General features: G+C 43.3%; 2 protein-coding genes across 2 annotated transcripts in view; one reads left to right on the top strand and one right to left on the bottom strand.

The window, feature by feature from the left end:
- Positions 1-1,218, bottom strand: part of CCDC38 (coiled-coil domain containing 38) — a 72,669-nt gene extending 71,451 nt beyond the window's left edge. The window contains exon 1 of the mRNA XM_011990311.1: positions 655-1,218. The gene's annotated coding sequence lies outside the window, so the exon portion shown is untranslated. The remainder of the gene's footprint in view (positions 1-654) is intronic.
- A 327-nt stretch (positions 1,219-1,545) lies between these two features.
- Positions 1,546-11,042, top strand: part of AMDHD1 (amidohydrolase domain containing 1) — a 24,486-nt gene continuing 14,989 nt past the window's right edge. Inside the window, 3 exon segments of the mRNA XM_011990310.1 lie at positions 1,546-1,782; positions 7,612-7,718; positions 9,846-9,910. Of these exon segments, the coding sequence (XP_011845700.1) occupies positions 1,646-1,782; positions 7,612-7,718; positions 9,846-9,910 (309 nt within the window). The 5' untranslated portion in view covers positions 1,546-1,645.

The following is an 11,042-nucleotide window of genomic DNA, read 5'->3' as shown; positions in this document are numbered from 1 at the left end:
CACACACACACACACACAGCCTGTTTGTGATTGTATTTATGAGCTGTGAATAATCTTCTGATGCCCCCTCCCCTACCCACCTTTAGGGTCTCTTTCACTCACATTGTCTGTATATTTTCCAATTTTTATCTTTCCTCTCTATTTCCTAACTGATCTCTCTTTTATAGGCCATAATATGAAGCTAAATTATATTCCTATTTATTGTGGTCATCTAAAGGAGTTTTTGCTTTCTGTTCTAGGTGTTTTTAATGACACGAAATTAATTTTTATATTTTGTGGTTTTGCAGGCTCAGTCTGCTTTTATAGTATATTATTTGTGTCCACATGTATCATTTTTATGGTAAAGTCTTTGCTGGGCAGGAAAAGCGCCTTTCTTGTCTTTGTATGTTCCACAAGACTTAACACAGAGGTTGTAATAAACGTGTATAAACGAAATTAAGTAATTAAGGACTCAAAACAAAAGCCTGTGCCTGGCAGTGTTTCCATAGCAATTGGTAGCAGGAAGCGACGAGGCTGAGAATCACAGACCATCTTCCATAAACTTGATTCTGTCTCCAATTTTGGTCGCAAGTTGCTTGTAGACCCCACCAGACACTGCTGAGGGGTGGGAGGGGGCATCCGGAGGGGCGGACACTGAGCTGAAACCTGTTTTACCTCAACGAGTTTGAGTTTGGATCCAGGAGCCTTTCCAACCTATCCTTCGGAAAGGCGTTGTGGGAAATGTGGGCGGAGGTGCCAATCGATCCTCCAGTCTCGGCTCTATCCTCCCTCAGCCCGGTTCCGCGTTATCTCAGGGACTGTCTGGTAGCGGATCCCGGAACGGAGCTGGCCAACGGATAAGTGCGCGGCACCCGCCACCTCAGGGTGGCGGCACCCGCGCGGACCCAGGAGCACCTCCCCTACCGCATCTCCCTCCTCCCTACCCCCAGGTTCCCTTGGCTCGCGGCCCTCCGAGTCCCGGGCTCCCGCCTCAGAACCTGTGGGCAGATGTTTCCTCCACTCAGTACCCTCCCGGGGCTCTGCCTCCAGGCTCGCGTCCCAGTACCCTAGGCAGAGGTTTCCCCCACTCTGTCCTCTCCCGGGATTCTACCTTCAAGCTCCGGTCCCTGCCCCTGGGCACAGCTTTCCCCTACTCTGCCCTCTCCCGGAGCGCTATCTCCAGGCTCCCACCCCAACCCCCTGGGCAGAGGTTTCCCCTATTGCCCCCCTTCCGGGGCTGTACCCCAGGTTCCCGTCCCTCACTCCCGAACACTCCGGGCGCCCTCACCCCACCACCCCTTGACCCGCTTCCACATAACCACGTGATCGACACAGCTCACTTTGCTCTCTCGGGGTGACCAAACTTCAGTTTCCTTATCTGAAAAGTAGGGACACTAGTCTCCATCTCGTTTACTCAGGACGGGACAAGACGACCAAAAAAGAGAGGATTCCTCATCAGGTTTACTACTCATTGGCATTCTTGCAATGCTTACCGCCCCGGTTGCTGTGGTTGAGGGAGGCGAGCAAAGGGCAGCGGCTGCGAGCGCCCGCCCCCGCCCCACCCTCCCGGCCCCTGGCGGCGCAGGCTGCGGTTTTTCGTCCTCCACTGAGTCCTGCCAGTGGCCGGAGCCCGGTGGCCTCCCGGAGACCCTCGGCGCACGGGGACATGGCAGGCGGCCACAGCCTCCTGCTGGAGAAAGCGCAGCAAGTGGTGCTGGTGTGCTCTCGCGGTGAGCGCTTCCTGGCGCGGGATGCGCTGCGCAGCCTGGCGGTGCTGGAGGGCGCCAGCCTGGTGGTGGGCAAGTAAGTGGCCGGGCGCGTAGGGTGGGGACCGCCACGGGCGGAGCTGGCCTCTCTTCCTCTCACTGTGCGCTCTGAAGGGAAACAACGCCGTGAAAGTGTCCCTGCACAGAGACACATGGGCAAGCCAGCCTTTGGGGCACCTGTTGCTAACACGCTCTGCTGCTTGGGGTTGTCATTCCGTTTAAAGAGCTCAGAGAGGAACATCCCATTGGAACGCATCGGGGTCCTGCCTCTGCTGATAAAATATCACTGTCCAACCATCAGAAGGGGTTGAGGTCCTCCCCAGTGCTTCTTAAAGGGAGGCCAGGAGACCATGTTTGTCAGGGTGGCCTGTGGTTATTTTATTCTTACGCCAGATTTCTGATTCCACCTGCGTCCCCAACTCCCTATCCCTAGAATTTTAGAATCAGCATCACTGGGGCTGGAGTTCTGAGACCTGAATTTTTCAAAAGTACCTTTCACATCCCCCTGGTCTCGTACACTAAAGCTTTAGAAACACAGAGAACATGTAGACGATAATGGCCCTGAGTGATAATAAATCAAGATTTGGCTATCAGAAAACAAGATATTTCTCTTACTCTTCTGAACTTCCTGCCAGATGTGAATAAAAGAACAAAGTTTGAGGGCGACTTAGGGTAGCAAGGGAAGTTGGATGAGAATTCGAATCTAAAGGGCCCTACGGAGCCACAATTGCACACCATGAATGAGTCTCACAAACTGACCACGGCTTATCTGAGGCAGTTTAGGATTGTGCAAGAGTCCAGCTTTTGAGGTACTGCGGGTTGGTTTAATTTTATTTATTTATTTATTTTCGAGATGGAATCTCACTGTGTCGCCCAAGCTGGAGTGCAGCGGCGCGATCTCAGCTCACTGCAACCTCCGTCTCCTGGGTTCAAGCGATTCTCCTGGCTCAGCCTCCTGAGTAGCTGGAATTACAGCAGCCGCACCATCATGACCGGCTAATTTTTGTACTTTTAGTAGGGAGGGGGTCTCACGATGTTGCCAAACTGGTCTCTAACTCTTGACCTCAAATGATTTACCCGCCTCAACCTCCCAAAGCGCTGGGATTACAGGCATGAGCCACTGCGCCCAGCCTATATATACATATATATTTTGAGACAGGTTCTAGCTCTGTCGCCCAGGTTGGAGAGCAGTGGCATGATCTCGGCTCCACCTCCAAGGCTCAACTGCAACCTCCACCTCCCAGGCTCAAGCCATCCTCCCAGCTCAGCTTCCCGAGTAGCTGGGACTACAGGCGCGGGCCACCACGCAAGGCTAATTTTTGTATTCTTTGTAGAGACAGTGTCTCGCCGTGTTGCCCAGGCTGTTCTCGAACTCCTGGGCCCAAGCCATCCACCTGGTTTGGCCTCCCAGTGCTGGGATTACAGGCATGAGCCACCACGCCCAGACTGATTGGTTTATTTTTAATTAATAAAGGGATGAAAATATTCCCAATTTACTATAAAAATATTATTTAAAATTTTGCTTAGAAAGTTGAAAAATATCTACCTGGGTTGGGACTGGAGTATCTTATAAAAATTACATCAATGCGGCCGAGTGCGGTGACTCATGCCTGTAACCCCAGCACTTTGGGAGGCTGAGGCAGGTGGATCACCTGAGGTCGGGAGCGTGAGACCAGCCTGGCCAGCATGGTGAAAGCCGGTCTCTACTAAAAATACAAACAGTAGCTGGGCGTGGCGGTGCACGTCTGTAGTCCCAGCCACTCCAGAGGCTGAGGCAGGAGAACCGTTTGAACCAGGAGGCGGAGGTTGTAGTAAGCTGAGATTGCACCACTGCACTCCAGCCTAGGGGACAGAGTGAGACTCCGTCTCAAAAATAAATAAAAAACTAAAATTATACTAATGCACCAACATGAAGTCTCAGGTTCCAAGACATGTTCTATGTTCACATCAAAACCACAAAATGTAGGGAAAGGAAAAGAAAGGAATTGATGTGTGGTCTGGCAGGTGGGGCTTTTTCATTCCAGTCTGCTACATTGTTCTCAGAGTTTGTTGGATTTATTACATTGAAATAAATTTATAAGAATATCAAGAACTTTGCCATTCAAATATGATTAGCTCAGTACAGGATGGTGCTGTTTTTATTTTCACTTACTATCATCACTGTCTTATATATCAAGTTGGTACAAAAATCAAGTATAGAATTGGAATAATTATCTGGTGATTCGTGGTGCTTTGACGTATATCTCCCACCTTCATTATCTGAATATTTTAAGGTAAAAGTGCTTTCAGGGTGAATTATTTAGGTGATTGTCTTAAATTGTCACATCACTTCCCTTATGCAGAACCTGTGTGTTCAAAGACAACTTGATCCAGCTTTTCTTTTGGTAGACAAGAAGAACACAGGCTGTGAGTGTGAGTGTGTGTGGGGGAGGAGTACTGATTAAAAGCACAGAGAAGTGGAAGAAAGTTCCATTTCAAAGCCCAGAAATGGATGGATTTTAACTGTGTGTTATTTTTTTTTCAACAAGTATATACATACCATGGTATGTCCTGATTAGAATGAATCTCAGTGAGATCAACTAATAGTCAATCCCCTATAAGCTATAGATATATAAAATGAGTCCTGGAAAAGAATATGGTTTGAGGGGCACCAGAAACTTCCCCTTCCTAAAAATAAATATCTCAGTGATTGTCCGCCACAGGGTGTAAATACCACCATTGTATTCATTCATTTAGGTCTCTAAAGGTATCTCATTCTTAAATCAAGTTCTCTCTCTCTCTCTCTCTCTCTCTCTCTCTCTCTCTCTCGTTCTGTGTGTGTGTGTGTGTGTTTGTAGGCTGTAGTTAATCTTGAAGAAGCTCCCAGGTGTGGAAAAGAAGCACAAACTGTCAGTAATACGTATCTTTATAATTTTAATGGCTACCTTAAAAAAAACACTTTTGAGGGAATGCTTTTTGTTAGTTTCCTTCAATAACTGTCCTCATTATGTCTTCAACAAAGGATATAAACCTTTATTCAAACATAGGTAGGACTCCACCAATGAATGAGAGAACCACACTGTCGAAAGGTAGATAAGCATGGGATTAGTGGGGTCAGGAAGAGGATCCAGTGCCCTCGAAATTCCCCTCCTGCACAGAAGGAGAATGTTAGAGATTTATTTCTTAGGTCTGACTTTGTTAAAACAACCTCTCTTAAAGCAGTGTCAGTCATTAACTCTTTGCATAAGAGCATTATCTTTGTTCTTTCCCATTTAAGGGTCAATTTCTAGTCCTGCTGGTCCTTTCCACCACCAGATTCACTGCACACTGGGTAGATTATGTAACTGGGCCAGAAAAAAGCTGTTAGTGATGAAGAATTGTATTAATCAGGATACTAAATTCTATTTCAAGACTTAATTTCTTATTCCACCCTAAGTTTATCCTCCCCATGCCCCCATAATCGTTATTTCTTTTCCTATCGTAACATTTTCTCTTTCCATCCAGTTTCTTCTGCTCCTCCACTCTTACATTTTGTTAGGTTACCCCAACCACTTCTGCCCCAGTTCTGAATCCCTTATCCTAACTGCTTTTCACAACACATTCCAGCTCTCAGGTTAATAGCCCTGATTCTCCATGTTGGAAACACGAATTTGCTGTAAGTGACCAAGACCTAAGTTAACAGTGGCTGAAACAAGATGGAAATATATTTCTCTCCTATATGAAAATCCAGACATAGGAAATGCAGGGCTAGTTGATTGCAGTATTCCATGGGGTTCTCAGGAGCCAGGGCCCTGCTGCCTTGCTCTCCCATCCATGGCCCACTTTCTTACACTCACTCCATGACCCAAGATGGCCACCCTATCTCTAGTTATGGTGTCTGCGTTCCAGCCAGTAAGAATAGGAAGAGAAGACAATCCTACTAACTAGACCTTAGTCTCGTAGCCACACCTGGCTAGTGGGAGACAGAGAAATGTAGTCTAGATTTTGGGTCGTCATGTGTCCAGCTAAAATTTAGGGCTTTACTAGTGTAAAAAAAAAAGAGAATACTGATCTTGGGGAACAAATGGCAATTGTCTGCTACATATGTTTGATGTTTAAAGTTTTTTTAATTGTAAATTTTCATGGTACATAGTAGGTATATATATATGGGGTACATGAGTTATTTTAAAACAGCCATACAATGTGTAATAATTATATCAGGGCAAATGGGGTTTCCATCATCTCAACCATTCATCATTTCTTGGTTTCACAAACATTCCAGTCGTACTCCCTCAGTTTTTCTAACATGTGCAACATATTATTGCTGATTGTATCCACCCTTCTGTGATGTCAAATACTAGGTCTTATTCACTGTATCTAACCATATTTTTCTAGCAACTAGCAATCCTCATTTTTCTCTTCTCCCCTTATATTCTTCCCAGCCTCTGGTAACCATCATTTTACTCTCTGTCTCCATGAGCTCAATTGTTTTCATTTTTAGCTCCCACAAATGAATGAGAATATGCTAAGTTTTCTTTCTGTGCCTGGCTTATTTCACTTAACATAGTATCCTCCAGTTCTATCCATGTTGTTGCAAATGACAGAATCTCACTCTTTTTTTATGGCTGAATAGTACTCCATTGTGCATATGTACTACATTTTCTTTATCCATTCATCTGTGGGTGGGCACTTAGTGTACTTCCAAATCTTGGCTATTGTGAATAGTGCTGCAATTAATATGGGATGCAGATATCTCTTTAATATACTGACTTCCTTTCTTTTGCATATAGACCTACCAGTGGGATTGCTGGATCATATGGTAGCTCTATTTTTAGTTTTTGAGGAGCTTTCATACTGTTCTCCATAGTAGCTGTACTAATTTACATTTCCAACAGTGTACGAAGGTTCCTCTTTCTCCACATGCTCGCCAGCATTTGTTACTGCCTGTCTTTTGGATAAAAGCCATTTTAACTGGGGTAAGATGATCTCTCATTGTGGTTTTGTTTGCATTTCTCTGATGATCATTGATGTTGAGCACCTTTTCTTATACCTGTTTACCATTTGTATCTCTTCTTTTGAAAAATGTCTATTCAGATCTTTCGTCAATTTCTTAATCAGATTATTAGGTTTTTTCCTATTGAGCTGTTTGAGCTCCTTATATATTCTGGTTATTAATCCCTTGTCAATTGGATAGTTTGCAAATTATTTTCTCCCATTCTGTGGGTTGTCTCTTCACATTGTTGATTATTTTCTTTGCTGTACAGAAAGAAGCCTTTTAACTTGATGTGATCCCATTTGTCCATTTTTGGCTTGGTTGCCTGTTCTTGTGGGGTATCCCTCAAGAAATTGTTGCCTGAACCAATGTCCTGGAGAGTTTTCCCAATGTCTTCTTGGAGTAGTTTCATAGTTTAAAGTCTTAGATTTAACCCATTTAGATTTTATTTCATTCTTTTGCATATGGATAGCCAGTTTCCCTAGCACCATTTATTGAAGAGACTGTCTTTCCCCCGATGTATATTCTTGGCATTTTTGCTGAAAATGAGTTCACTGTAGATGTATGAACTTATTTCTGGGTTCTCTATTCTGTTCCATTGGTCTATGTGTCTGTGTTTTATGCCAGTACCATGCTGTTTTGGTTACTATAGCTCTGTAGTATAATTTGAAGTCAGGTAATGTGATTCCTCCAGTTTTGTTCATTTTGCTGAAGATAGCGTTGGCCAATCTGGGTCTTTTATGGTTGTCTTGAACATGGCTAGAGACGCTTTTCCAAAGACTCAGGTTCAAGATAGAAACACAGTAAATGTTGACTAATTAACACCAAAGGATCTGATATCATATTTTAAGTCACTCATCAGATTTCTAACAAGATTTCTCCAAATTTAGTAACTACTTCTTGATTTTTCTTCAGAGATGGGTTTATAAAAGCTATTGGTCCTGCTGATGTTATTCGAAGACAGTTTTCTGGAGAAACTTTTGAAGAAATAATTGACTGCTCTGGGAAATGTATTCTACCAGGTATTTGCCTCTTTTTCAGTAAAGGTCTACAAGTAGCTTTAACAGTAGCTCCTGAAATGTAAAGAGGAAGAGTAACAGCTTATTTTAAAGTCTCAAAATAATATTTAAAAAATCATAGTTCCATGTATTGAATTTCTATTATTGATTGTCTAGCTGCTTTCAAACATGGTTTCACCTTGAATCCTTATAACTTCCCTGTGTGGGAGGTATCATTATCTATACTTTACAGTTTAGAAAATTGAAGGCTAAGGGTGAAATATGTTACCCAAGGTTCCTAAACAGGAAAAAGGCAACCTAGGAATCAAGCCCATTCATTAGACTCCACTTCTTCCCACTCACATGCTGAATAGAAACCAGCTGTGTTGTGTTTAGGTTCAAAAACAGTCAAAAGAACTTTATTAATCCATAGGAGCAGTTTCATAGGAGTAGTTCCAATGGCATAGGAGAGGCTAACAAGGCAGCTGCTGTCTCTACTACCAGAAATACTCTAAATTTGTATAGGGTGTGAAACAAAGGATCCCGCTCTGGGCAGAAGAAGAAAAAAAAGTGCTAGAGCTTTCACTGCAGTTCACTTGTATCTTTAATGATTGACAACAGAATCAGTTTATTAACCATCATCTCCTACATTAACTATGTTGTATGACTTCATGTAATCATCCAAAACAAGTTTCACAAACTTTGAGTTCTACAGAAACAAAAGGGCTTCATATTTATATTTTATTTTTATATAAAATTTTTATGCTTTTAGATGTTTATTGTACACATCTGACAGAGCTTCTATCTGATGTGTTTTCATTTGTTTGTTTATTTTGAGACAGAGTCTCATTGTGTCACCAAGGCTGGAGTGCAGTGGCGTGATCTTGGCTAACTGCAACATCCACCTCCCAGATTCAAGCAATTCTTGTGTCTCAGTCTCCTAAGTAGCTGGATTCCAGGCATGCACCACCATGCCTGGCTAATTTTTGTATTTTTAGTAGCAACAAGGTTTCACCATGTTGGTCAGGCTGGTCTCGAACTCCTAACCTCAAGTGATCTGCTGATCTCAGTCTCCCAAAGTGCTGGTATTATAGGCATGAGCCACCACGCCTGGCCTTCCTTACGATTCTTGAGGGTCAGGAGACAAAGTCAGGGTGAAATGTTACGAAAAAGAGGAATATAGCAGAAAACAATCTGAGTAGGGGCTTTTGATTTTAGTCCAATCAGAGCCAATAATGAGTCATTTAATCCATAAGATATCTAAAATATTTTGGAAAGAAACACTTTGCTGAACTGTACCTGGATAAACAACAGTTTCAAGTGATTGCTTTACAGTTTCTCCTTAATTAAAATACATTTCTTTCTTGAAGATAGATTCATCTTTCTGATTTCATATTTTCCCTTCTCAGAGTTGCAGGGGGAGGGGATTGTAGTATTATGTTTTCATATCCAGATTATTCCTTGTGATAAGGTTCATGGCTTTGCTTAACTAGGGGGCTTGACACCCTGATGTCAAAGTTTATTTGGGCCAGGTGTAGTGGCTGATGCTTGTAATCCCAGCACTTTGGGAGGCCAAGTCAGGTCGATCATTGGAGGCTGAGGCGGGCAGATCGTTTGAGACCAGGAGTTCAAGACCAGCGTAGGCAACATGGTAAATATTAGCCTGTGTGGTGGTGCACGTCTATAGTCCCAGCTACTAGGGAGGCTGAGGTGGGAGGACTGCTTGAGCCTGGGAGGTCAAGGCTGTAGGGAGCCATGAGTGTGCCACTGCACTCCAGCCTGGGTGAGAGTGAGAACCTTTCTCAAAAATAAATAAATACATAGATAAATAATAAAATAAAATAAAACGAAAGCTTATTTGGTGAGCATGGACTTACTGAGCAAAAGGAGCTGTGTTTCTGTAAGGGATATTTTCATCGTGTTGCATCCCCTCCTTCATTAAAGCTTTCTAGGCCAGCCACACCACAGGGCAGTCTTCTTTTCTCTCTGTCAGGGGAACCAGACAGACAAATTCTTCCTTTCATGTTCCTTCAAAATGGATGGCTACCATCACGCCTTCCCCAGAGCAGCAGGGTGTAGTGCTGCTGTTTGCCTGCTGTCTAAGTGTTCTCTATTTCTTAATTGTAAGATAACTTGATTTATTGATTACAGGTTTGGTGGATGCGCACACACATCCAGTATGGGCTGGTGAAAGAGTTCACGAATTTGCAATGAAGGTAACTGCAACAAATCATGGCAAATCAAAATAAAGCACACATATGAAGTCTTTTGCTGAAGAGTTAGCAGGCTATCAAGCTTTGCAACATATGTCAACATATTTTTAATGGATATTTTTACTTGCTCGGGCATGGGAAACAAATGACAACAAAACTTATTTATATCTGCCCCATATCATTGTATTATACACAGGGCTCTTCCTGCCCACTAATGTCTCCCTCTCTTTCCTTCCACACATTCCCCTTCCAAATCACTATCTCTAGTAGCCTTTGAAAGGGCTCCAAGGAATAGTTTGAAAATCGCCATTCATTGGAGTAAAGCTTGGAAAAATATGTTACTAATCACAAAAATAAAATGTCTTATATTTTTCTCTTTTTCAGAAAACTGAGACTTATTAAGAATCACAAAATGTAATCTGCGTTAGTCATATATCAGCTGTAGCCAACTTCTAAATCCCTGGTTGGAGCAATTTTCACATGTGTTTTAAAAAAAGAATGAAAAAAAAAAAAAATGTGCCTCCTGGCAGCGAAACTGGCTTATTTCAGGAAAAGAAAAAAAAAATTCTTTTCTTCAGATATCATGTACCTTCTTCAACAAACTAGAGCTGTTTTTAAGACTGTTTTGTTAAATCACAGAATTTCAGAGCCAAAAGCAGTCCAATCCTCATTGTACAGATGGAGAAAGAGATTTACAGTCCAGTCCTCTCATTGTGCAGATAGAGACAGCTGGGTCTAGAGAAGGGAAGAGTGTTGACTAGGGCCACCAGATGGAGGATGGCAGAACCCAGATGAAAACTCTGGCCAGGAGACCCCAGGCCTGCATCCTTTCTCTGCACCATACTCCTTGCTGTCCAGAGCAACTGGAGCCCAGTGGGACCCCAGAAAGAGCCTCTTTGAGTGACAAAGGTCAAGCTCCAAACTCTGATGGCCAAATATTGAGACAAGGAGACTTCCCGGGGCCGCTTTAGTGGAGATCTGAATAATTGCAATGGGGTTCCCTGCAACTCCTGAATTGCCTAAGCTTTGTTTTCTCAAACAAGCTGAGGGATGGAGGGAGGGCTGATACTTAGCAAGTACACATTGTGGGCTGATTGACTTGTTAAAATATTGCAATACTCCTGTGCCAGGTTAT

The sequence above is a fragment of the Mandrillus leucophaeus genome, unplaced genomic scaffold, assembly GCF_000951045.1.
Source record: "Mandrillus leucophaeus isolate KB7577 unplaced genomic scaffold, Mleu.le_1.0 Scaffold377, whole genome shotgun sequence".
Classification (NCBI taxonomy): domain Eukaryota; kingdom Metazoa; phylum Chordata; class Mammalia; order Primates; family Cercopithecidae; genus Mandrillus; species Mandrillus leucophaeus.
Note: the sequence above shows the minus strand (reverse complement) of the source record. Positions and strands in the feature narration are given on the sequence as shown.